General features: G+C 41.8%; 1 protein-coding gene across 1 annotated transcript in view; it reads right to left on the bottom strand.

Annotated features, from left to right (window-relative positions):
* Kdm5b (lysine demethylase 5B) overlaps nucleotides 1-27,851 on the bottom strand; it is a 70,681-nt gene that overhangs the window by 12,930 nt on the left and 29,900 nt on the right. The window contains 16 exon segments of the mRNA NM_001107177.1: nucleotides 1,247-1,602; nucleotides 2,742-2,856; nucleotides 3,014-3,164; nucleotides 4,763-4,887; nucleotides 5,411-5,592; nucleotides 8,434-8,628; nucleotides 9,497-9,616; nucleotides 11,288-11,450; nucleotides 12,236-12,417; nucleotides 12,941-13,099; nucleotides 14,705-14,824; nucleotides 16,385-16,543; nucleotides 19,255-19,364; nucleotides 20,729-20,825; nucleotides 22,807-22,941; nucleotides 27,196-27,366. Coding sequence (NP_001100647.1) covers nucleotides 1,247-1,602; nucleotides 2,742-2,856; nucleotides 3,014-3,164; nucleotides 4,763-4,887; nucleotides 5,411-5,592; nucleotides 8,434-8,628; nucleotides 9,497-9,616; nucleotides 11,288-11,450; nucleotides 12,236-12,417; nucleotides 12,941-13,099; nucleotides 14,705-14,824; nucleotides 16,385-16,543; nucleotides 19,255-19,364; nucleotides 20,729-20,825; nucleotides 22,807-22,941; nucleotides 27,196-27,366 — 2,540 coding nt within the window.

Raw genomic sequence — 27,851 nt, 5'->3', positions numbered from 1 at the left:
AGCAGTCAGTGCTCCTAACCGCAGCCACAAACTACATTTTTCTTATACAAAAGACTAAGAAAGTCATTTCTAAAGAAATTCACCACCACCATCACAACAACAACAACAACAACAACAACAACAACAACAAAAACAACAAAAAATGTATTAATGGAACTGATCACTACATATCAAACGGCTCATTTCAAATGATCAAGATTTTGAAAACAAGGAAGGTTTCCATCATTTTATTTTCCGTGTGCACGCAGGAGTGCACCGGAAGCCCCAGAGCTGGTTTTAGGCAACTGTGAACTTGTGTCTAGCACGGCAGGGGCACCTTCAACCTTCATCTCTTCAGCCACAGAGTCTAAAAGCACAATTAGTTCTACATGTCCCTGATTTTAAGTAATAACAAAGTCCTAATGTAAAAAGTAACTTACTGATACTAATAACTGGTCATATCATCTATGTTGAGGTAGGTAAAATGTTAAGAATCAAATAAATTAAGAAAATTAAAATTCTCTAAAACACTGACACACTCAAAGCACAACAGCAAAACATATTTGCACCCTCTCAGCTCAATGACGACTACTGCAAACCAACATCTGTAACCTAGACGCTTTAGTGCCTATGTGGTCTGGTGAACCAATGAAGATCTGCCGCACAGAAAGGAGGACTGGGAAATGACTAACACTTTTCACCCCTGGCCCAGATGCCTGTCATACCTCTATCTAAGATCTAAAACAGATGAAGCGTCCAGACCTACCAAGCAATAGGAACAATAACTAACTGTTTCTACTCAAAATACTCTATGACATCTTGCATGACTCTGGGCTCTATTTATTTTGCACTTATTCATTTATTTACTTATTATTTACATTGTAAACTTTTCTTCCTACAAAAACAGCATCACTGGAGACGACCAGGAAATCTCATTCAACCCCATCCCTAAGTCATTTCCATCTATTACCACTTATTTTATAAGCAGTAAAATAAGAAAAAATTTTCTCTTATGAAACAGGATCTACTATGTAGCCCAGGCTGTCCTGAACTTACTGTGTGGCCAGGCTGGCCTCAAACTCACAGAGCTCCACCTGCCTCTACCTCCCAAGTGATGGGATTAAAAGTTTGTATCACAAACCCTGACTAATTTTCTTTACTCATGTGTCAAAGTAAGCTCAAACAGATCAGGTTTTTGCACAAGTGTTCTACACTTTAACATTCACCTACTACACAAAGCTTAGAGACTACGTTGTGTTTGCTTTACCTTGCTCTGAGGAGACTCTTGGCTTTGTCGTCCCAGTGCTCTGACACTGTTAGCAGTTCCTGCAGGCGGGCCATAGCTTTCTCCACGGCAGAATATGGAGCTAGCCCCACCCCTAAGTCTATGAGTCGTCTCATATCATCCAAAGAAAGGGAGCTGGAGTCCAGGCAAGCCTGCTGAACCTCTTCTAGCCAACGGGCCTGTTCTAAGCGGATACGCATCTCAGCTAGCTGTGGAAGTTCAACATCAAAAGTGAAGCTGACATCCAGCAACTGCTGAAGCTCAGAAGCACGGGGCCTCTCCTCAGACAGCAGTCTCTGGCTTTGCTGCTGGAAATCTTCCACACGATTCAAGAGATCCTAAATGAAAACAAAGGCGAACAGTAGCAGTCAAACATCAAAATGGAAGTTCACTGTGTGACCTTAAAAGGGCACACCTTTAATCCCAGCACTCAAGAGGCAGAGGCAGGCAAAGCTCTGAGGCCAGCCTGGTTTACAAAGCAAGTTCCAGACAGTTACACAGACAGAAAGACCCTGTCTCAGGAAACCAAGAACAAAGAAAGACCTGAAGAGGTTTGACTTTCTCCACCAAGCCACATTGTGTCAGTAATAACTCGAGGAAATGAGGCAACATAAATGCCACTAACTGTGCTATGACCAAAATGAGGGCGTAAGAGTAAGTGTATACCAACCCTAGGAAATGGTCAGTAGTCACTTTTTCTTACTTTAGTTTTGGTGTGCATGTGTGCATGCGTGTAAGTTTTTATACGTCTATGTGAGTTCATATACATGTGCATTCAGTGGGTATCTGCATCTGTTTCTGCATTCATCTTGTGATGGGCAGAAGAGGGCATTAAGAATTCTCCATTTCTCCAAGGCAGCCTCTCTCCCTGAACCTCAATGGCACTCACATTTTCTTTCAGCTAGGAAGCCAACAGGCCTTAGTGCCTTAGCCATAATCCTGCAGGTATAGGAAATCCAGCCTCTGATCCATTAGTTGTAGCAAGAGCTCATATATCTGTCCAGCTCCTTGGACTTACCATGGAGCCCAGACTGCTTCCTACTGGTAGTCCTCCTGCCTTAGGATCTACATGTTGGAACTGTGGGTCACCATGCTAGATTCAGTGGTCACTTTCACAAAGAAAATCTTAACTTTATCTTCCTTTTAATATAATCTCCTTATACCCACCCAGTATAACCAGACATTAATGCATCATTCAAATATTTGTAAATTAATGAAAATTAGTTGGGTGCAAATTATCGGCTCAGGTTAGGAGTACTTGCCACTCTTCAAGAGGACAGAATTGCAGTTCCCAGCCCCCATCAGGTGGCTCAAAACCACTGTCAATTCCAGAATTTAATGTACCTGATGTTCTCCTTTGGCCTCTGTAGATACACATACCCACACGCAAAGACTAACAGACAAATTAACCACAAGAGAGGTTACATAATGATGTCAACTAACAAAGAAGCCCTCCTACGCATCTTTACATGGTTACCTTTAGCAGTGGTGTCTGACTAAGGACGCAGGGAAGAGCGCACAGCTGAGTCACGAACTGCCGAAGCTCATTCACTGTCAGCTGACTCTGAGACTTCCCTCCACCAGATCGATACCTAAAAGACAAGGGCCCGAGGAAGCCACACGACAGACAGGCATTACTCACAGACGCAAAGTCACAGAAACCCAGAACGGAAACAAAAATCATAATAGGTTTCTAGGCTCAGGTACAATGGATTCCAGTCTCCAACAGTCAGAAATATATATATATACCTCGTTTGCCTTTTGCCATTAAGCAACTGCTGGGCAACAGAGGCACACTTTTCCGCATCCTGCGTAACTAGGCGAAGGTGACGCAAAAGATCATTGTCTGGGAATTTCTTCATTTCTGATTCTTCAATCAAAGCTTTAAAGCTGACGAGACCTAAAACAAAGAACAAGTCATCCTGGGGTCCGGGATCAAGTTCATAATCCATGTTACAGAGTGGAGAGGCCTTCTGTCAATTATACCCAGAAATGAGACAAAAGCAATGTTCATCTGATTAGGGGATGGGGAGTAGCTGGACAAAGTGTGCTTAGAGCTGAGTCTTCAGGCTACAAGTGTAGGGTTTTTTTTCCAAGTGAAAATCTGCTGATTTTTGTAAGAAAAGTAATAGAGATTCTACTGTGGCTTAACCCAATTCTCGGCTCTTCGATTCACTTTACAGCTGACAAGAAACTGGTGGTGGTGGTGCTCCCTTCCCTCCCATGAAAAGGGGGAGAGTGACCTGCTGAGCTGCGAGCCACGGCAGCTAAGAGCACTCACTGTTCAAGCCACATTTTGATCCCAGAGCCCACATGACTCATGAGTCTATAATCCCAGATCCAGGGATCCAGCACTCTCTTCTGGCCTCTGTAAGCACCCACACACACATACATACACACACACACACACACACACACGCACGGACACACAAACAGAAATCAGAAAAGAGGAGAATGGCTGCAGTGACTCAGCCACTAAGAGTACTTGATTTTAAGGAGGACCCAGGTTCAGTTACTCAGTTACGGCTCCCACACAGCAACTCACAATCATCCCCAACTCCATCTCCAAGGACCCAGCCTCTTCTAGCCTCAGTGTTTATCAGGCACACACAGAGTAGGCACACATACAAATGCATGCAGGCAAACAAATACAAAGAAAACTCCTCCATTTTAAAAGGTAAGGATAAGAGCCCGGGACACTGAACTCTGACTAGAACTAGGAAATGCTAAGCCAACATTTAAGATATGGTTTATTTAATCACTTATTTATTTTGGCTTCTTGGTAGCCCTGGCTGTCCTGTCTGTGGCCCAGACTCCTTGCCTCTGCCTCCTGAGTGCTGCATTTAAAGGCATGTGCTACCACATACGGCTTGGCTTATTTATTTCTATGTGTATATACTTAGCCTGTGTGTATGTCTATACACCATATGTATAAAGTGGCTGCAGAGGACAGAAAGAAGCACTGTCTCCCCTGGGAATGGAGTTACAGGCTGTTGTGAGCAACCATGTGGATGACTGGAATCAAACCCAGGTCCTTTGAAAGAATAGCCTAACCTCTGAGCCAACCTTCCAGCTCTATTTTGATTTTTAAAAGTTTACTTTGTTCTTTATTTCTTTTTCTTGCAGGGGAAGGGGGCAAAGAAGAAGGGAAATGTGCGGCATGGTGTGCAAGTGGGGGTCAGAGGTCAATGCTGTGAAGTTGGCTTTCCTCCCACCTTCACATGGGTTTCAGGAACCTAATCTAAGGTCACTGGGCTTGTGTGGCATGTGCATTGACCCACTGAGCCACCGCTCTAGTCCCAAAATCCTCTTGTATAATCTATGCGCCCAGACTCCATTTAGACGCCTCATCCATCTTGGTTAAAAACTGCCAAGGGTCTGGAAACTTATTTAGACATAAGAGCTAAGGGTGAAATTAGGCTATTTCAAAAGAGTTGACCCCAAAATAACCCAACTAGACTTTGCAAGCTACTGAGAGTCACTTTCTGCATTACGTACTTTTCTTCTTATTAATCTTTGCTTCCAAGGCTTCATTCACATTTAAGGCCCATTCATTGTACGACTCTGCTCGAAGCTTCAACGCATTCATCATCGGATAGAGATCATCCAGAGTGTATCTATACCTGGACAAAGAACACAAGCAGCGTTCAGACAGGGCTGTGGAGAAAAGCAAACGTTATATCCTCAACATTTTAGAGACCTATAGAGATGTCACTGAGCTTGTGACTAATGATTCAGTGTCGGCTGGGACGATGCCTCAACCAGTAGAGCACTTTACTGAAAGCACAAGAACCCGAGTTTCAATCCCCAAAACCTACGTGTGCTGGTCTGACTAGGAAGGACCCCTGTATACTCCAATATTTGAATGCTTGATCATTAAGGAGTGGTGCAACCCGGCAAGGATTAGTAGGTGTAACCTTGCTGGAAGTGTCACTGGGACCAGGCTTTGGGGTTTCAAATGCTCAGGCTAGGCCCAGTGTCTCTCTTCCTGCTGCCTTTAGATCCACAACCACATTCACACATAATTATGATCTCACGTGCACATGCATGCCGCACACGTGGATGTCTGTACACTCAAGCACATGCACACACAGGAGAGAAGTAAATGACTGACTGGATGCTCTCCCAAACCCCATCCTTACTTACCGCAGGTTATACTTGTAAGGGGGACAGGAGCACAGCTCTTTGACATGATGCAGGCAAACAAGCAGGCCAGGTTTACAGGAGCAGGAGATGGCAGACATGAAGCACGTAGTTTTGCACTTTATACACTGCCGCTCATCATCGGGCAACAGCTCAAAGTCCATTCTCTCAGAATCAATCACTCCCTACAATAAAATCTGTATTAGAGGATCTGAAAGGATAATAAAAGACCCAAGACAAATATGCACTGAAGTAAAAAGAAAAGCCTTAGTATAATTCATAAGCACTATTTAGAACTATATAATCTAAAAAATAACAATAGCATGTTACTCCTATTGTCCAAGGAGAATAAATCCCTCTTTGGGTAAGGCAAGTCCTCAAGTATAACTTACTATGAAATCATTGAATTATTAACACTGCTGAAGTCAGCAGCCTTACACCAAACTTACCTTACAGAAAGTTTAGGGCACAGAGGAAGAGCAAAAGACACATGCTTCTATCACAGAAGAAAATAAAAGCTGGGACACTTGAGAGCACTGGCCTACAGTGCACAGAGCTCTGAACTTGATCCTTAGTGTTTTCCTCAAGACAAACAGAGCCGCTCCTAAGAGGACTATGGAGAGGACCTCAGTTCCCAGCACCTACGACAAGTAGCTCACAGCCTCGTACCTCTAGCTGTGGCCAGAGATCCAATGCCTTCTACCAACACACACACTTTTAAAACAAAATAAAAATGTGGGAGGGAGGGAGGAAACAAAGCAAAATGGCTATGCAGCCAAAGCCGGTCAATTCCTGGTCTCCCAATTCTTTATGCAGAGAGCTGTTACAGGGATCAGTATTGAAATAATTCAGAGAATGTGTAATCCAGGAAATAATAAACTCATTAAGAAATAAAGCAGAAAACATTTTAAAGTCGCAAGTCTTTCCTAAGTGAACTGCAGCACCTCCCATCTGACTCCAGCAAGCCCTGCTGAGAGACGACATCTCTTGTCGTTTAAAGGCAGATTCCTACCATCTTTTCTTATCTGGATCCAAATCCAAACTTAAGAAGGCCAATTCTGGTTAACTCAATTTATAGCTCATTAGACTTTGTTTGACTTTACTATTTTAACAATTTCTGACAATTACATGTTAAGTCAACAGTGACAAAGTAAAAATGAACAGATTTCATTTTAATCAGGATCACTGAAAAGGACTTCTGTAGACTGGAAAGAGTCGAGGTTAAAGAAGAACAAAAAACAACTCTGAATTTGCCTTCAGAATGAAAATTTGAACAATTTTAACTTGTAAATTCCACACCTTAGGGGGTGGGGGGTGATAGTTTTCAAAGTTGCAGAAATTGCTACCTTATTTTTTATGAAATATTTTTATTGAGATTTTTCTACCAATGTATTTTATTTACATCTACCCCCTCCCAACATGCCTGTCCCAGTTTTCTGTCATTTTGTGTTTGTAGTACCTCCACATGCACATGAGTGTGGGCCCAGTGGAGTACAGACAGCCTCCCGCTGGTACAGCCCCTAAGAAAACCCACTCTCCCTCCTCTAGCCGCTAGAAACTGCTAAGAGCTCTTCAGCTAAAGCAGGAACTTACTCCACCAGGCTGGAATTTTGGTCTTAAGGCAGGTACTGTGAAGGTAATCACTAGCTACCATTATTGATGTAGACCTTGGCAAGTCACTTAAATCCACTAGGAACTGCTGTCTTCAACATTAAACATCTTGGGGCAGCAGACATCCATCCTGCTGAGCTCCACAGTGAGCTCCCACAGGCAACAGTCCAGGACTCCATACACAGTGGCAAATAAAAATGAAGTCACTGCTTAGCTGTATTTGACCCAAAAGAATAAAAATCTACTAAATCGAAATCATAACAGGAAAATGCAAAAGAACTAAAAGACATAAAAATAATTTTTAAAATAAAGACCAAAGATAGGGGTTAGGATTGGTGGAATGCTTGCCTTATATGCTCCAAGCCCTGAATTCCATGTCAGCACTGAAAGAAACTGAGTATGCCAGCCTATACCTATAATCCTAATCCTGGGGAAGCAGAGGAAGGAGGTCAGAGATCAAGGACATTCCCGCCAAAAGACTTTCAAGGCCACCCTAAGCTGACTGTGACCCTGCCTCCTAAAGGAAATTGGAAGACTCACACTAATTATGTCAGAGGCTTTTAAAAAATTAATGGGATGGAGGGACAGCAACGTTAAATGTGCAGATTTTGCAAAGGACACAAGTTCAGTTCCCAGCACCCATATTATTGAGCTTACATCTGACACCCTATTCTGATCTGTGTGATCGCTGAGCTCACATGCACAGTACTACTTGCATACGTACAGGGGCCGGTGGAGAGAATCACGTAAGTAATAACTACCAATTTAGTACTGGCAACAAGTTAAATTCACAGGTTTTAAACCAAGGTACCAAGGCCATTCGGAGAGAAAATAGTTTTTAAGACAACTGGACATCCATATGCAAAAATAAACCAACAATACTTTAGATTTCTGTTTTATAGAAGCAAAATTACTTAAAATGATCCAGAGGCCATTGATACTTTAAAAGTATGAGACAGAGAATCTTCGTGACTCCAGTTCTTTATTGTGCACAGATGTCCTTAGAAGGGTACATAATAAAATGACATTTAAAAGAGGCAAGCTTGTACTCTAGTACTCAGAAAATAGAAGCAGGAAGATCAGGAGAGTTCAAGGCCATGCTAAGATTCATGAAACACTATTAGGAGAGGAAAGAAGGGATGGAAAGAGGGAGGAGGTCAGACAGGTGGAGCAGCACTGACAAAATAATTTTATAACTGAAACAGACATATTTTACAGAAACTGATAGAAGGAATAAAATACAGTCAGTATAAAAACAACAAAGTATTACAAGTCAATTAGAATTGCTTTTGTAGACATTAAATACAATATGGAAAAGCTTCATAAAGCAGGAGTAAAGTTCGAAAGTAGGAAAAAGCACAGGAATGTGGTAAATTATAGTCAACAACATGGAACTGGATTTCCAAAAACCTTACCAGTTTACGGACAGTTTCCCTTAAAGCCTTTTCATCCTCAATCATGATGGCCATGTCCTTCTGAACAGTGGATGCCACTACCACGTCTAACACATCAGCCTTGGAAGCCATCTTGCATATCATCTCATCATGGGAAAAGACGCAGTAGCGGTGCAGCAGGCGATAATGCTCCACGCACTGGCGGCCCAACGGCAGCTGTGTGCAAGGCAGAGGAATGACAGGCACTCACACTTCTGACTCACGGTCAAAACAGCGATCAGCCCTAAACTAGACTGGAACCCCAGATTCCGAGGTCCCTGGGCCGATTATTGCGCTCTAAAGATCTAACACATTAGGTAACTTAGTTGAAATCTGGTTTAGGAAAAAGATATATTGATAATGAATTAACGAGTAATTCAAAGAGTGCCTGGTAATATTAGTACCATTCCTCAGGCAACAGTGCTAACTGAAACCCTATAAGTCTAAGACTAGGGTATTTGCTCCAGTTTGCAGGCTTTATAAGCTTCAGCCTTATGAAGCCCCTACTCTTCGGGAAGCATCTTAGCATCCTTGCTCTAAGTTAGGTTTCCCAAAACCTGCAGAAGCAGGATTGTTTGAATTTAAAAAAAAAAAAACCAAAGAGAAAAAGCACTGCTGTTTTCTCCAAAACTTCATTTAAAACGTGAACAATTTAAAACAAGTGTCTTGACATTGGAGAGGTGACTCAGCAGTAAGAGAAAAATGCTGATTTTTTTATAGAGAGGTGCAAAGTACAGTTCCCAGACCCTGTTAGGCTACTCCCAGCTATCTGCATTTCTTTAGCCAAACACGTGCACCCACCCACGAGGTGCATGTCAGAGTTGACACACAGTGTGTTATCAAGTGTCAATGTGTTATCTCATTGTAGATTGGAAACGACTTTGCATAGAAGCCAGATGACTATCAAGTCCATGTGACAGTTTTTAAAGCATTCTATGCTATTTCCACAAATAAATAAATAAATAAATAAATAAATAAATAAATAAATAAATAAATAAATAGGTTACGATTTCAGAAGGCTCAGATGCATAACATGAACACATACCCAATCAACAGTGCAGAAGTTAACTGCCTCAGCAAAATTAAAGCCTTGATTGAAGCCACTGTGGTAGGCTCTCGGGAACGTAATGACAAACTCCCCAGCACACTGATTCGTTCGATACACCTACAGAGACGGGAGGGGAGGTCAAGGTTTTGTAGTAATGGTCTCTAGGAAAATTTGGACATAAACCATTAGATGATTCTCTAGACAAATAGGACAGAACCCAAAACACACGCTCGCACAGGCAGACGCACACACATACCTTCCTTCTATCAAAAGTAAGGAGAAAAAAATTACTGTTAGAATCACTTGATTTCTGCCACAAGACGGAATGGTCTACCACACTAACAGAACTAAACCGTCCCTGAACAGAAGACAGTCAGGGTTCATACCACACAAATAAGACCCCACCTAAGAGGCAAGAAAGATCTTTTTTACAGATGCAATCAGGAATCTCCTAGGGTTTGGTCACAATGAAGCACAGAACGGGTCTCTGAGATGGAGAACAATCTAGACTTCACAGCAAGTTCCAGACCAGGAATGAAGAATTAATCCATTGATTTCCCAAGGCCCTAAAATCTAGCCCCTAGATTTTATTCCAATTTTGACGAACTGGAAAAACCCAGGAAAATGCTAACAATAAAGGTATGGAGAATGTCTTATACTTTTCATCATTACTTTATGGTCCACGAATACAGACTCAGTGGGCCCTCCACAAATGGAGTCCTCAGAGATCCTGTCTGAAAATCAAGATGGATGGTCTCTGAGGAACAACGCCCAAATGCAACAGAGAGACAGATGCACACACGCACGCACGTACGCGTGCTCCAGCAGCACCTGTGCGTGGGGTGTGTGGAGTGTGTGTGTGTGTGTGTGTGTGTGTGTGTGTGTGTGTGTGGAGTGTGTGTGTGTGTGTTGTGATGTGTGTGTTGTGATGTGCATGTGTGTGTGCGTGTGCGTGCACTGTAAAACAGTTCTGGTTAGGAAGCAGCACTGGGACTAAGTCCTATCGGTTCAATACCAACATCAAAATAGTCCTACCCAGCATTCCATTTTGGTTAACAATGAGATCACAAATATTCACTATTCGTTCTTTATGGAGTACTGGACATTAAGACCAGGGGCTGTGCTTATTAGACAAGCACTCCAACGAACAACAAACATCCCTACTCAACTTTCTCTTTTAGAGAGGAGGAAAAACGCATAAAAAGCTACCACCAAGAACTGGAAAAATAGCTCAACAGTCAAGAACACTTTATAAATTTATAAATATTTTGTTTATAAGTTTTATAAATTTCTAATAATTATAAATATGTTCAAGGGGCTTGGGGATTTAGCTCAGTGGTAGAGCCTTGCCTGGTAAGCACAAGGCCCTGGGTTCGGTTCTCAGCTCCGAAAAAAAGAAGAAAAAAAAATACATAAATAAATATGTTCACAAAAATTTTAAAAGTTTAGATCTAATTGTAACTAGCTAACCATTTTCACAGTAAACTACTTTGAGTTGACAGATAACTTTTTATGTTTTTGTTTACTAAAGTTATAAGCAAAATTTATAGTACAGAAATCATTAACAGGAATGGTTACACAATCTCCAACTTACTGAACTGTACTGTACTCCTCTGCAAAGCAAGTCAGTTTAGTAATGCAGGGTTTCAGTGTCTAAGCATCTGGCCCACTGAACAGTGCTGTAAGGCACCGAATAGCTGCTTCTGTTACAGGTTACATTATGGGGGAAGGAAAGAAAGGGTGCTCAAGAAGCAGTGCATGGTGGTGGAGGGGTTAGCGCAGACATACAGGCACTTCGTGAGTCATCAGCGTATTGGGGTTCATGATCGTCACAAGCTGGTGGAGGAGGTCTGGCTGGGACACAAAGAGCTCTGGAGCCAGCTTCTTCATTACGTTTTCAAGCTGCTCAGCAGCATATCCTGGAACTCCATACCAGGTTTTCGGCTCACCCCTAGAATTGTAAGATTACAGATTATAAGAACCAATCAATTTGATGTGTAACAGAAAGCAACTTGTTAACTAACTACTTCCTATTTCCTGACCTTGATTAAGATTGAGCTACAAACCAACGTTCAAATCTAAGAGCTATCAGGAGAAGTCGGAGTGGAACACACACCGATACAAAGACAAAACTGAATCCTCCCAGATCCCACTCTACCTACTAACGTGGGAGTGTCTAGATTTTCTAAAAATATAAGGAATCACGTTTGAAACAGCACAGTTACTACAACTCCCTACAGCAACCGAGAAAAATGGCACCCTTCCATCTTCCTTTTCCCTTGCCCATTCAGCTGAAAAATGCTTAAATCAAATACGAATAAGGCAATTAGCATTTCTGAAGAGCCCTTATTCTTCAAAACACTTTAAATTATTAACCAATTAATCAGTGCCATCCCTGTGAGGTATAAAAAGCATCATCTTCCTGTTACAGCTGGGAAACTGCCAGCGTGATTCTGGGGGAGCACGTGTGCGTGCGTGCGTGCATGCGTGCATAAGCTACACAGAGCTTTTAAACTTGTTCATAAATACTATTCCTACAAACATGCTATACTTGCAAAATAGTGTATGATTTCAGAGGACTGTATAGAAATGAAGTGCCTTAACCTGATAGGAAACCTAACAGAAGCTAAAACAAAAGGAACTTGTTATTCTGTCATGGGAAACACATCTGAAAGAGGAAATGTTCCTTCCTACCCAGCTTGGATACTTCTCACAGACTCCATAAGGAATTCTCACCAGTGCAGGTAGTTGATTGAATAGCTCCAGTGGTCTTCGATATGCCAACAGAAGGAAGAAAAGCACATGCCCACATACAACCAAGGCAGTTTCATGCCGCATATATCAGCAGTAATGTGAGCAAGGACAGACTGCTCCATCACTGGCATGTTATTCAAATTCCAGCCACTATCAAGATACTCCTAAAATGAGCGAGAGAAACAAAGACGAGGATCATACTACCAGATCAGAACCATGGCTCTCCTGCTCCTCCTTATCTTTACTATATTTCTATTGGGGGTGGCTCCTGTGTACAGGTACTCAAGGAAGTCAGAGGGGGGTGCTAGAGAGAGGCAGTTGTGAGCAATCTGGCCTAGGTGCAGCAAACAGCCTGGATCCTTTGAACATACTCAAGGAGTCTTAAAACTGCTGGGCCGAGCTGGAGAGATGGCTCAGTGGGTAAGAGCACTGACTGCTCTTCCATAGGTCCTGAGTTCAAATCCCAGCAACCACATGGTGGCTCGCAACCACCTGTAATGGGGTTTGATGCCCTCTTCTGGTGTGTCTGAAGACAGAGACAGTGTACTCATAAATTAAAAACAAAAACCAAAAAACTTCAAGCTAGCCAAACAGAATTTCACTAACTATTTCCAAGGCTTTTGTTGGTTAAGTGAGGATGCCATGAAAAGTCTCACTCACACAGCAAGCCTGATAGCTGAAGCCTACCTCTTCCTCAGGAGAAATCTTGATTTTGCCATCTCGAACAGGAAAGCCACTGCCAAACTCTTTTGAAGCAATATCAGCTCCATACTCCACGGTGACGTCTTCTTCAATAGTGCTTACCAGCCGCCAAAACTCCTTCTCCACCAGCTCTGTGGGAACCATCTGAAGTACAAGCAAATTAACAGTAATTATTTTCATTCATTCACAAATTGACTAGTTAAGAGATGGGAATCACAGAATAAACTTCTAAGCAAAAATTCTGTTCATAATTTCCCGCAGGTGAAAAACTATTCAGGCAACTCTCTCTTTTCTATCATAAATTTTAAAACTAAGAACTGTAATAATCAGCTGGGTATGCATGGTAGCACACGCGTTTGATCCCAGCACTTAGAAGGCAGAGAGACAGGGGACTCTTTGAGCTGGAAACAGCATAGTCTACAAAGAGAGTTCCAGAACAGCCAAGACTATGCAGAGAAATCTTATCTTGCAAAAAAACAAAAAACCAACTCTCTAAGAAGAATTCGTGGGCTGGAGAGATGGCTCAGCAATGAAGAGCACTGACTGCTCTTCCAGAGGTCCTGAGTTCAATTCCCAGCAACCACATGGTGGCTCACAGTCATCTGTAATGAGATCTGATGCCCTCTTCTGGTGTGTCTGAAGACAGTGTACTTATATATAATAAATAATTAATTTTTTAAAAAAAAGAATTCGTGTTCATTGATCATGAAGTCAAAGAAAGCAATGCGGAAGTTTTAAAAAAAATTTAATACTCTGAGATATGCTTGTGTTTTGAGAAATACAACACCCAACTTGGGTAATATAAAGTTATAACACATTTTTTTTTGACTAAACCTGGATGGATTAAAAAAATAAAAAAGAAGGCTAGACAGATGTTCTCATGCATTAGCTGTTTGCTATGGCACACATGAGAAAAATCACACCTTAAATATCCAGAATTATGCTGGAAACCATTTAGTTTTGACTTATTTTATTTGATAGAATATTAATATTGCTTATGTTTCTAAATAATCAGAGTAACAATGGAATCTTATTGTAGCATTTACAATCTAATGATTAGACAACAATGTAGCAAATGTGTCCTCAAAACACAGGACACACTCCAGAGATTGGTACAGAGCGTGCTGTCCACCCACTCTGTGTAACTGGCTTTATAAGTTGGAACTACTGGACTACAAGAACTGAAGGACTTTCTGAATTGGTGTGTGCTGTTGTTAGAATGGAGCTTTTCTTTATCCAGTAATGGAGTGGCAGGGAAACTGACAACACTGTCCATAGGAACTCTTCCTCACCAGCTACCTCATTCAAAACAAAAAACAAACAAAAAATGTGTAATTAAGCCAGGTGTGGTGGTGTCCCTTAAGTTGTATGTATATTGGCTTGGTTTACAGAGTGAATTCCAGGCTGATGGGGCTACATAAAATGATGCCCAATCTCAGGGTTGGGGATTTAGCTCAGTGGTAGAGCACTTGCCCAGGAAGCGCAAGGCCCTGGGTTCGGTCCCCAGCTCCGAAAAAAAGAACCAAAAAAAAAAAAAGATGCCCAATCTCAAAAAGTAACATAAAATAAACCTTAAATCACAGATGACCAGATGTATTGAATCCACTCCCTAGAGCCCACACAGTAGGAAAGAACCAATCTCCTCCACACGGTCAGTTTTGCCTGCGCTCCCCACACACACATAAGCAATAAATTAATTAGTAACAAAAATGTCTAAGGTCTAAATCAAGGTAGGATAAATCTACATACATGGACCGGCATGTTGAAGTAATCAGATTTGAATGCATCTGCCATTTCCCCAAACGTACGGAGTGTATAGTCCCTTGCAGCCTGTTCAAAGCCGAAAGCTTCTTGTGGCTTACTACACTCCTGCAAAGAAGAAGAAAGCTGTTTCTAGGTGACATTTGAAAATGCCAAACCTATCTAGCCAATAGTCAGTCACAAAGGCAATTTTAAAGATTTTTAAGATTTTTTTTTCATCCTATTAGAAAAATCAAATATGTCTAAAGAATGAGAATGGTCCAGTGAATAAATAAAGTAATTTTTATTTAGTACTGACCAAATAAAATGTTTAAACAATTACAACTTTTTTAACTTTCATTTACTTTCATGATAAAACGTCTTCAATACTGAAAAGGAGGGGAATAATGTTCAAGAGTTTAAACTATAAAATCAACTTAAAATATATCAAAATAAAGATAAGTAAATGGAAACAATGTAGCAGTCAGAATGGAAACATTTAATTATAACAAAATAATGCTATCAAAACCAAAAACCAAAACACTAAGAGGTTACAGATGCATTATAACACTCTCCTACATAATGGAGTCAAATAGATTTGCATATCCAGACCTATTTAACAAGGTTATCTCTACACAGGTATTAAATATTTTAAACATTTAAATATTAATATTTGTCTAACACCATGGAACCTTTCTGACTTCCATGCCTAATAACCAGTCCTTACGGGGTCATCATCTCATTTTACCCTATAGTTCTACAGAAAATCTAAAAAGCTTTCTTATGTTATAACCTAATTCTAAAATGTAATATTCCAATGACTGAGCACTTCCTTATATGGGAAACAGCCAATTTTGCTACATTGTATTAATATCAACACTACATACAACACACTGAAAATACTTAGGATAAAAAAGTAAATTCTAAGATTAATTGTCTAATATTTGTTTAAAACAGAAAAAAATGTCTGGCGCTAGGAAGATTACTCAATAAAGTACCTACCACAGAACCATGAAGGCCTCAGTTTGTTTCTAAGAACTCAAAAGCCAGGCCACTAGTGTTTGATGTGTAGGGGTAAAAGAGGCAGGTAGACACCTGAAGTGCCTGGGCCAGTCAGCTGTCACCAAATTAATATGCTTGAGTCAGCAGAGATCCTGTCACAAATGAACTCGTATATGCATGCACAGTGACAGATTCAAAGATTCCTCACCCCAATATACAGACACACACATGGAGCAAGAAAGGGGGAAAAAATATGGATGAATACACACTAGACATTAATAGTGGTTACTATGCCTATGAAATCATCCAAGTTTTTAAATGCTCATAAATTCCTACAAAGAACATACATTGTTTGACAATGACTCTGTTGGTGACTAAAGGAATAAAATCTAATTGTCTAAAAGAAATTCTGCCTCTGAATAACACACATACACTGAGGAACTTTGGAAGATTTCACTCCCATTCACTTCCAAAGTCTTGTTTTGTTCACGGACTTTAAATTATTATCAATGAATCTAAAGCCCACAGGCAAAGGGAAATGTAGTTCTCTCTCTCAGTCACCAATTCCTTTTTTTTTTTTTTTTTTTTTACCCCCGGAGCTGGGGACCGAACCCAGGGCCTTGCGCTCCCTAGGCAAGCGCTCTACCCCTGAGCTAAATCCCCAACCCCTCAGTCACCAATTCTTACTTGAGCCAAACACTTAGGACACCTCCAGTCTCCCTTGGGAACATCATGGAGAGGGGGAAGCAGGCAGAAGGTGTGGTAACTGTCGTCACAGCCGTCACACAGGAGCAGCCGGTCCTCGTCATTGCCGCTGCCACATAAGAGGCACACATACAGGTCCACCTACAGTGAAGGAAGCACACATAGGGCAGAATTGATTATTTGAGTTTCTTGTTTCATATTGTTTTCTCTTCAGGTAAAACAGGTGCCCTCTTAATTGCTTAGTGGAGGATGATCTTGAACTTCTGAATCTGACTCCACCTTTAAGTACTGGGATCACAGGCAGGGAGCACCGCGCCTGGATTCCACAATGCTAGTCAAGCTAGGCAAGTGTTTTAACAGACAGTCACGGACCAACCTCCATAAAAATATGCATGAAATTTTTTTTGCATTTTTAATGCGCACATTTTTGTGAATGAGTGTGTGTTTGCATGGCGGCAACATGTAAAAGCCAGAAGTCTCCCCTTCTACAATACAAGTTCCAGAGACTGAAGTCTGGAATGAAGTGTCTTTACCAAATCATAATCCATCTCTGCAGCTCACACACAGTTTGAAGAAAAAATCTACACCTTCTAAGAGGTGGTACAAGCCTTTAATCCCAGCACTCTGAGGAAGTTCAAGGCCAGTCTACTCTAGTCGTGGGGGGGGGGGGGGGGGGGGACGTGATGGACGGACAAATATCCGCAATTTCTATAAAAAGTTTTCATAATCATGTTCTCCAAATTCTGAACTGTGCTCTCCCAAACTCTCTCAATTTTCTCTCCCCTACCCCTGCTATAGTCATTTTGGTAAGTTAAAAATAATCCTCCAGGCTAGAGAGATGGCTCAGTGGTTAAGAGCACTGAATGCTCTTCCAGAGGTCCTGAGTTCAATTCCCAGCCACACATAGTGGCTCACAACCATTTGTAATGAGATCTGGTGCCCTCTTCTGGTGTAAAAGCATACATGCAGGCAGAACGCTCTATTTTAAAATACATAAGCCTTAAAAAAGTATAATTCTCATAAATAATAAATTATTAGCCAAACAATTAACTACATTAAACAAATACTGTAGGCAGGTGCAGTGTCAGAAGCCTGTGATTATGGCACTAGGAAACTATGGCAGAAGATCTACTACTTCAATGCTAGTCTGAGTTTCAGAAGGACCTCATTACAAACAAGAGCTAATTAGAAAACAAAACAACAGAAGCAGATGCATCTCTGAGTTTGAAGCGAGCCTGGTCCACAGAGAGAAATCCAGTCCAGCCACAGTTACACAGAGAAACTGTCTCAAAACCAAACAAGCAGAACTTTTAAAATCCTACCACTTTGAGTTCAATTCTAGAGTTGAGCTAAGGGCCCTCAGCTAGTGGTGGTACAAACTTGTAATCCCAGTACTTGGAAGGCAGACGGATCATGAGTTCAAGGCTCAGGTCAGCTACGTGAGCCTGTTTCTTTCTTATACACCCCCAATGAGAGAGAGAAGAAATGATAAGGCATAGTTATTAGTTATAGATGGGATGAACTGTCACATACACATCCAGTCAGCAGTTTGAACAGAGTGCCCTCAGGGGAACGACCCCTGCCAATGCCTTGAGTTTACAGCCTATAGATTTAAGACTTATTTACGCTATGGAGTCTCTGATCCTATCTTATGGTGGGCCCCACCTCCCCATCTAATATACAACCTGCTAACAGGAAGCTGAGAAGTCACTAACAGCAAGTCTCACCAGTTAAATCTGTTCCTAATTCAAGAAAAAAGTCTGGACTTGTATCTTCTTGTACATATGGTGGGAAGGAATAGTGTGAAGAGAAACATGTCTGATCTCTTCATTTTTCTTTGAGACACAGTTTCAGTACAGCTCTGACTGGCCTGGAACCCACAGGCCTGCCTCCCAAGTGTTGGGATAAAGGAACATGCTACTGGGCCTGGGACATGGCTTACTCTTTTTTTGTTTGTTTATTTTTTTCCAGACAGGGTTTCCCTGTGTAGCCCTGGCTACTTCAGAGTAGTGTTTAAGGCACTCTGTCAGGACCCTGTAGTAAGATCACAGGCAGAGGAGGTCAGTGTAATACTCTCTAATACTACAAGAAGGAGACTGTTTGTTCTTGGCTTTCTGAAACAAGCTCAACAACATAACCCATGCTGAAGTTTCAGCTCTCAGTGATCCTCCTGTGTAGGCCTTCTGAGAGCCAGGGTTGCCGACCGACCGCCCGGCCTGAGTCACCCACCGCATGCAATGTGAGCATCACTTTGAGCCGACTGAGTGCTCATTTTCCCCTGGCTACTTGAGGAGGTACAAACTGCCGTTTGAAGTTTATCTACCCTTTAGCTCCTCATAACTATTCAGTACAAACTGAATAAACACAGAGGGGAACACTGATAATGCTTACTAGAACCAGGTATTTCCTTACTTCTAAATTGACCAAGCAGACGTTAAACTATTTTTCCTTTGTTGACCCTAAGCTAACCAATACTACATAACGCATAAGTGTATGCTCATAGGTAATGGGGTGACCAAGGGGAGAGGGGGAGGTAGGGTAAGGAAAAGGAATAGGCTAGGGATTCAGTGGCAGAGCACTTGCTAAAATAAAAATCAAACACACACAATGCTCTGCTCATTTCCCAGAGCTTTGTATGGAGCCCATGGTGGGCTCGTCTAGGATGTGAACGAGGACGAGAAAGAGGGAGGAAGGGTAGACTTATATATAGGGCCCCAGCTACTCAGGAGGCTGGGACAAATCACAGATCCCGGGCCACCTGAAATAGGGAGAGATCCTGTTAGAGTTCGTTCGTAACTGATGGAGGAGGAAAGTAAGACAATGGAGCAGCAGGGACAGAAGTGTCAACTCACAGCAGTGGCGGTTTTCTTGGCACGGCTCTTGGGCTTGTCCTTCTCACTTTCTAACACACAGTCTTTCTTCTCGGTGGGTTCTTGCTTGATGGTACTTTTCACTTCTTTCTCTGCAGGAAGCAATCCAAAGTTAGTTCTTTCTGTGCGCTATGCCTTTCTCTGCTCCCTGTAGCACCTCATCCTCTCCCTCCCTCCACAGAGAGCTGAACACCAATGCACTTCCACCTTTACTTTCACTTCAGTAACACCTAGCGTCACCTACTCACAAGAGCTCAATACTGATTGATAAAATACAAAACCACCTCTGAAAGTTGAGCATGTGAGTGCTATTATGAATAGTTTAAGTCTTCAAAACAGGAGCTAAAGTCTTCTTTAATTAAGAATAAGACATGCCAGATGGGCAGTGGTGGCACACGCCTTTAATCCCTAGCACTTGGGAGGTGAGGCAGGAAGCCAGCCTGGTCTACAGAGTGAGTTCCAGGACAGCCAGGGCTGCGCAGAGAAACCCTGTCTGGAAAAAATAAAGAAAAAAAAAAAAGAGTAAGCCATGTCCCAGGCCCAGTAGCATGTTCCTTTATCCCAATACTTGGGAGGCAGGCCTGTGGGTTCCAGGCCAGTCAGAGCTGCATACTGAAACTGTGTCTCAAAGAAAAAAAAAAAAAAAAAATGAAAAAGACCAGGACATGTTTCTCTTCACCAACTTGCCAGCTGGATCTCTACCACATAATATACTGTCTCTCATAATCTAGGATGATCTCCTGGTTCAGTTATTGAACTATCATGTGATTCATTCATAACAAAACCTCAAAGAACATGACCCTCAAAAAAGGTAAGAACTTCCTCTGTAATCTTACGACTAGTTAGTGGCTGAGCCAGAACTGAGACCTCAGAGCAGCTCCCTCCCCACTATACCATGTTGCCCTTGCACTAACACATGAAGACCTACCTCATTTACACTGTTCTGGCAGATGCCCCTGGGCTTACAGCACATGGTACTTACCCTAGATCAACTACCAATCTACCTCTAGTCAGGTACACTAGCAATTCCCATAGTGCCAGCACTTGGGAGACAACAATATGCAGTAAGACCTTATCTTAAGAAAAGAAGACAGAGAATGGGGAGGCAAACAGGGACAACCACAACACGTGCAAGCAGTAACAACTGAACTTCAGTTTCTGCCTGGTCGGAAATAAAAAGGAACCTATATACTCAAATCACCAATTAAGTCAACTCACTAAACTACATTCCCAAGCGTCAGCTGGATGCAGCTGAGACAGTCACCTATATTCCAATAGGCACTCTCCACTGTCCTACCGCCTGTTAATTGTGAGACAATTATTCTTATTTCTAAATAAACTAAACAACTAAAGACAATATATTTTATTTCTCCAACCCTACCAAGTGACCAAGAGATAACAGCCCATATCACTTACTCTGTCCTTCTGTCCTTCTCACCAGTGGATGAGCTCTTACCGTTTTCCCGTTTTGGAGTGGCACAGCCCATTCGGCGCCTCAGGTTATGAGTCCTGGCTTCTGTTGCCTCTTCTGGCTCAATTTTAATATTCATAGCCTAAAGAAATTATCATAAACGTGACTATTTCTTCTTTCTGTTATTACTTAGTAATTCAAAAGACACCTTGTTCTTTTCTTAGGAGATCACATTTTTAAAATTACACACAAACTAAGACTATTCTCCAATAATAGGTTTGAGGAAAAGAAAGAGAGAGAAACTGGATCAATTTATAACCCATATTAGTACCCAAACTAGACATAACAAGGCCTTATTTTCCTCTAGAAACTTTGCTTTAATTATTACTAAACTCAAAATGATTATGAAACCATCATGTTTTTATTGCTTCTAAAATGTAAACTTTTGGAAGGTGTAATGGTACTTGTGTTTGGCTTCCACAATCTTCAATGACTTTTTCCTTTAAAAGACAAGGTGGCCTTGGTTAGCCTGGGCCTTGCTCTGCAGACCAGGCTGGCCAGAGACTCTGCCCGCCTTCTTCCTGACTGCTGGGATTAAAGGCTTGCACCACCACACCTGCCTTTTTTAAAAAAATAAGAATAAAATCAAAGGCTTTTGTTTTTATTTGTTTGAATGTATGAGTAGGTCCCTCCTAGCCCAGAAGAGAGCACTAGACCCCTGGAGCTGAAGATACAGCAGGATTGTGAGCCGCCTGATGTGGGTGCTCGGAACCAAACCCAGGTCCTCTGCAGAAGAAGCGCTCTCCCCTTTAGCTGCACTAAAGTCATTTTAGTTACTGTTATTATATATTACACCTCTGGGGCTGAGGAAATGCAGAACTTCAGAGGACCTAGGTCTGACTCCGGAGCACCCACATGACTGCTAACAACCATCTTTAACTCCAATCCTAGGGGATCTGACACTCTCTTCTGGCCTCCATGGGCACTGTGTACTCATAGCACACAGACCTTCAAGAAAAATACCTAAGAATTAAAAATTTACATCTCAAGAGTAAGTTAGTTATATATCTAAACACAAAACTGAAAAGCACCTTCATTCTCAGTGAGGACAAATGAGCCAAGCTCAACCTTCCTGTTCCTTAGACTGACATTTATTGATAAGCAAAACTACTGAAGTGTTTATCATTAATTTTCCCATGTGTTCACAGCCAAAAAACATTTCTTCTGTGGGCATTAGCATAACATTTGAATCATCAATGCAGACCCCAGGCATCCACAGCACTGGGCACATCTGACATTTACACAAAGGTCCAGGACAAATCACACACTATGGGACACACCTGTTTCCTAGCAACTGAAGGCTGAGGAAAGAGGATCACAGGAAGTTGAAGGCTACAGTGTGACTCTGTCACAAAAGTCAAGAGTCAAGATATGCTCTCCTCCCCACCCCCCAAAGAATATTAGTTTTAGATTAAGGAGTTTTAAACGTGTCTATGGAGTTTACATAATCATAATTTCCTATTCTGATTACTTTCTTCTACTAAGAAATATGGCATCTCTAAATTTTACATTACAGAAAACACATTGTCGAGGATCATTAAATAGTCAAGGAAGCCTCAGAAGCAAGATGCTGCCTGAGCCCCCTCAGCATTAGTTGTCCCTCAAGTCTGCATGCTATCAGGTGCTGGACAGAAATCCAAGCGTACCTCTCTAAGGGAAGAGAGCGAGAACATTCTTCATTTCTGAACAGAAAAAATCCTAAACAAGCCACCTTGGTAGCCTTCCTACACTCATGGTACATATGTCCCCGAGTCCATACTTATGAACAAGTCCCTGTCTTCCAAGCATAGTTTTCCCTTCACAGGAGCACAATGAAAATCGTTTTCTTGGTTTTGACTAGAAACAACTAAGCAGCTTTCAGCAACCCGGGGACTCTTCCGCTCCTTCCCGCTCTGTGGACACCACCATCCCCCATCACTGACATAAAAGCCGGACCTTAAGACAGACCCCTTATGAGATTACCAAGGCTCAAAACTACAAAGCACTTACATTCCAGACAAAGTTAGTGATGAACTAGCACTAAACTCAAGAAATTCTCCTCATCAAGCCAACAGAATGCTCACCTCTGCTCTCATGCGCTTTGCTCGGCGGGCCGGAGGGCAGGTTTCTGAGGGCTGCACAGACTGCCTCTGGGGAATATCATGGGGTTTGTACTCCTTGTCCTTTGTGTCCGAGGTCAGGTTAGGCTTCTGAAGACACTAAAAAGAAAACAGTTGTACCAATGAATTCTTTCCCTTATAATTACTTATACAGTAAACAAAACATCTTTTTAAAAATGTAAAGAACAAAATCAAATCTAAAAATATCACTCTTCAAGTGCTTATCTCCTAGGATTTTAAAAAGCTACGGCAGGCCCTGCAGGCATGGTGGTGCATGTCTGTAACCAAGCACTCAGGAAGCTGTGGCAAGAACCCTGTGCTAAATAGTGTCTCAAACATCTAAATCAAAATGAATTACTTCATAAATCCTGCCGATTCTAACATGACTAGTAGTCGTAATCAAAAGTACCCTAACTTGAGAAAATAGGTCCTAACTATAAAGTAGTCTTCCTTCCCCTCCCTCATTCCCTTCCTACCTACCTCTCTACCTACCTCTCTACCTACCTAGGATTTTCATTTATTTTTTTATATCCCTGAAAAATCTACTAAGTACTCCACAGAAAATTAGTTCTTTGCAGGGCATGGTGATGCACACCTTTAATCCCGGCAGTTGTGGGGCAGAGGCAGGTGGCCAACCAGATCTACAAGTAAGTTGCAGGCCATTCAACTTCATAGAGACTGCTTCAAACCTGAAAAATGTTTATATAATGGTAGAGATGAAAATGTCTCCATAGGTTCCTGTTTGTAATACTTGGCCCCCCACTGGCAGCACTGTTTGGGAGGTTTCATGGCCTTTAATAGTTGGGGCCTACCTGGAGAAAACACTGACCAGGAGTGAGCCATATGAGCTCTAGGCCTGTCCCATTATAATCTTGCCCTCTGCTCCCTGGTCCACCATGTGAAGGGTCCCAGTCACACCACCTCACTACCATGAGCCGCCATGCTTCCAGCCAGGATACAATGGCTGTACCCTCCCTCACATCGTGAGACCAAATCAATCCTTCCTGCCTTAATTTGCTTACTAAGGACGGGTGTTCAGTCACAGGGACAAGAAAAGTGATACAGTTCTTATCAGGAATGCTCCTTTTCATTTCTTTTTTCAGTTTCATACTAAGCTGACAGAAAGACAATATTTAATGACAAAACATAACATAAGAAATTATTACTGAAGCTACATGAACTTCTCAGTTATGCATTTTTTTTTCCTAAGAAGACAGTAAGTACAGTGAGGAGGATTTTTTTTTTTTTTTTTTTTTTGGGTTCTTTTTTTTCGGAGCTGGGGACCAAACCCAGGGCCTTGCGCTTCCTAGGCAAGCGCTCTACCACTGAGCTAAATCCCCAACCCCGAGGAGGATTTGTTAAAATCTGTATTGGATGAGCATTTATGTGCCTGAATATGTGCACTGTGTACATGACTAATGTCTGAGGAAGCCAGAGGAAGGAGGCATCAGGGTCCCTGGAATTGGACCTACAGTTGGTTGTGAGCCACCTTGTGGGTTCTGGGCTTCAAACCCAGATAGTCTGCAAGGGCATCAAGTGCTCTTAACCACCGATCCACCTCTCCAGCCACTTGAGAAGCATTTTTGAAAGTAGGATCCACAATGCAACTATCTGGTCCATCCAGGGGAGGGCACATCATTTATGCTTGGCATGGGATACATGGAATTAACTAGGGTGTAGCTCAATCAACGTTCTTGTGAATGAATTTTTAAGAAGGCAGGAGTCCGGGTGGGGCTGAGTGCTTATGTAGCAGGCTGAGTCCCCAGGTTCAAATTCAATCTCCAGCAACCATGAACTGGATGTGGTGACCACACCTCTAATCCTAGTACTCAGGAGGTAAGGGCAGAAGGATCAGAAAAAACTATCCTTGCTACACCATTAAAATTAGAGGTTAGCCTAGGATACATGAGATCCTGTCTTCCAGAAACAAAAAAATGTATACTTTTTATACACTCTATGAACTTTGTGAAAAAAAATTATGTGAATTTGAGGTTAAAATTCTATGGAATTAGGCAAGTAGTGATGACCTAATTCGCATATTCTATCACAGATTTCATCTCTATTCCCCACTGGTCTTAGTAGTTCTACCATCTATATTCATGGCTCTCTAAGACCTCAGCAAAAATCAATCTGAGCAACATTTTAGAATAAATAAAAGAAAAATCTATCTTTTGTTCCAAACAATAGTTCAAAACACAAACCTAACACACTGGTCTTATTACTAATATAGACTTTAATCTCTCCTTGCAAAGAGATTATCATTACATCATAATCACCTCATCCCACAGAGACCGCTGTGCTCCTCTTTCAGGGAATTCAAAAACCACGGTGATGCAAGAGTGAGCCCGTGTTCCATTATGCCTGCACACGGCTCAGTCTCATATAGCCTAGGCTGGCCTTCAATTCACTGTGTAACCAACAATAACCCTTGAATTAAATCCGCCTGCCTCTGCTTCCAGTGCACCACCATGACTAGTCTGTGAAGCCCTGTGCACAGCAGGTAGGCACTCAGCCCCTTTTAAAACTTTCTACAAGGAAAATGTACCAGTGCTCAGAATATAGCGGTATAGAGTAAGTCTCAACGTGATACCCCACCTTTACATGCTTGAGAGTGGGCCTTGCTATCTATGCAAGACTGCAAGTGTTACATATAACACTTCTGATGCCGAGGGCTTCTGTTTGTTCATTTGATTTCGTTTTTTAACTACACTGGCTCTCTAGGCAACTGCAAGTTCTAAAAGGCTGCGATTCATAAATTAGATATGATCTTTGCTTTCCCTATTCACTCTAATCTCCACAGAATATCTATATAGGGCAACTAAATGCTTATGGGGTATAACTATAAAACAGAGATTAAAATCTAGTATATGGTCCCCAACTATAATCCCCGGCACTTGAGAGGCTGAGGCAGGGGAATCACCTGTTCAAGAGCAGCCCAGGATGCACACTGTGATGGCTAATAAAGTCCCTTTGACAGGATTTACAGTCACCTAGGAGACAAGCTACATTTCATACCCTAAGGAATTGTCTAGACTAATTAAGGTGGGAAGAGCTACACTAATTGTGGGCAGCACCATCCCAGGGCCGGTGGTGGACAACGCATGAAGAGCAAGAGAAGTAGGATAAGTGTTTAGTTCTCCCTGCCTCCTGACATCAGACACAGCATGACCACTGTCACTCATCATGCTTCTGATGCCACGCTCCCCTGCCATAATGGACTATAAACTCCCAAGAACTCATACAGCTAAACAGTCTAAAATGAATTACCTCAGCCAGGCTCACAAAACATTAACACACATTTATTTTTATAGAGGGGGAGAGAGATTTGGATGAAGGCTGTTGGTAAAGTGCTTGACTTATATAAGACCCTTCTCAACATAGAAGAGAGCTTCAGCTTGACGACCAGTATGCAAATATGCAAAAATATTAAAACCTTTTTAAGTATCACTTCTAGTCTAAAAAGTAAGTTCAAGAAGGAATCAAGAGAAGAAAACAAGGGGCTGGGGATTTAGCTCAGTGGTAGAGCGCTTACCTAGGAAGCGCAAGGCCCTGGGTTCGGTTCCCAGCTCCAAAAAAAAAAAAAGAGAGAAGAAAACAAAAAAACATGATGATTTAGGACTTAGCATTACAGTGTTGCTAGTTTATAGCAACTGTTTTGGCCTGTATTATCAATCTTTCACAGCACAGAAATGAAGTTATAGGACTTACTACTCTAGTATTTAGAGTATCTCAAAGGATGCAAATGGATTAAGACACTCCTTTCTACCACAGCCTTTAAAAATGTGGGATAGCTTTATAGCATTTGGCTAAAACTAAAGAGGCTTGCAGAGAGGAAATGCTGGAGAGAAAGCAAGGCACTTCGCAGCACTAAGTCCTTCCCCCTTTATTAAATAGTCTGTCCTTGGAAATCTTAGTAGACAAATGTTAGGCCACGTAATTCCCAGGTTACACTTTCATGTGACAGCCAGGGAGGGATGCTTTAAATAGGGTATTTAAAGTACTTGACTCGGGGTTGGGGATTTAGCTCAGTGGTAGAGTGCTTGCCTAGCAAGGCCCTAGGTTCGGTCTCCAGCTCCGAAAAAAGGAAAAGAAAAAAGAAAAAAAAAAAAGTACTTGACTCCTATAGTGATATAAATACATAGTTTAGCTGGATCCGACAGTTAAAAAATATTCCCTTTATAATCTTATTCATGCTGATGCCAAACTTTTAAATACAGCTGATCCCCAAACCAAAGCCCTAGGTTTTTTTTTCCTCAAAAGGACATAAACTTGATTAAAACTATCTCATTCCCCCAAAAAACAATGTAGCAATAAATATGCACTAAATCAACGGTGAAGGCAGCTCATACTCACCCTCAGGCTGTCCCCAGATAGGAACAAATTGTACGGATTGAGGATTCGCTCATAATGTCCCCTGATATGTGAGCCCACTGCTTTACCAGGAGCAAAACCCATCTTGGTGGCAATTTTGGTCCATTTTCTGTCCTTGCAAACAACTGCAAACCCACCTTCCTCTGCAACTAACTGTTAAGAGCAAAAATAAATAAAAATTAGAAAGAAAAAGATTAGAGGGATTCACTTGTACTTCCGTCACACCTAGGTAGGAACCTAACTAAGGACGAACCCCATTATACTTTGGTTACAGTTGCTTCCTTTGTTGTTTTTCACTTCCTATGTCAAAACAAAGAAAACATTGATTTTAAGGTAGAAAATAAGAACAGCTCTTTTGACAGTGTGGTGTGGTCTGTTGGGATTCATTCACTGCTCTCAAAGCCCCTTCTCACTCCCCAAAGACGACGACTAACAATCACATCTGTATTAAGGCAAAGGCCCCCATATTTGATCCTTCCTTGCTACCTTAAAAATCTCTATTTAAATAGCAAAAGGGCAGCAAGTGCGCCATCACATCTGGGAAAATGAAGCGGAGCCAAATTCCCTGAGCCTTAGGTTCTTCCTTATTAAACCAAAATGGGAAGGTCCCTTTGAGACATTTCAAATGTAACAAAATC

The sequence above is a fragment of the Rattus norvegicus genome, chromosome 13 (assembly GCF_021556685.1).
Source record: "Rattus norvegicus strain SHRSP/BbbUtx chromosome 13, alternate assembly SHRSP_T2T, whole genome shotgun sequence".
In the NCBI taxonomy this organism is placed as follows: domain Eukaryota; kingdom Metazoa; phylum Chordata; class Mammalia; order Rodentia; family Muridae; genus Rattus; species Rattus norvegicus.
This window is presented reverse-complemented; position numbering and strand designations above follow the sequence as displayed.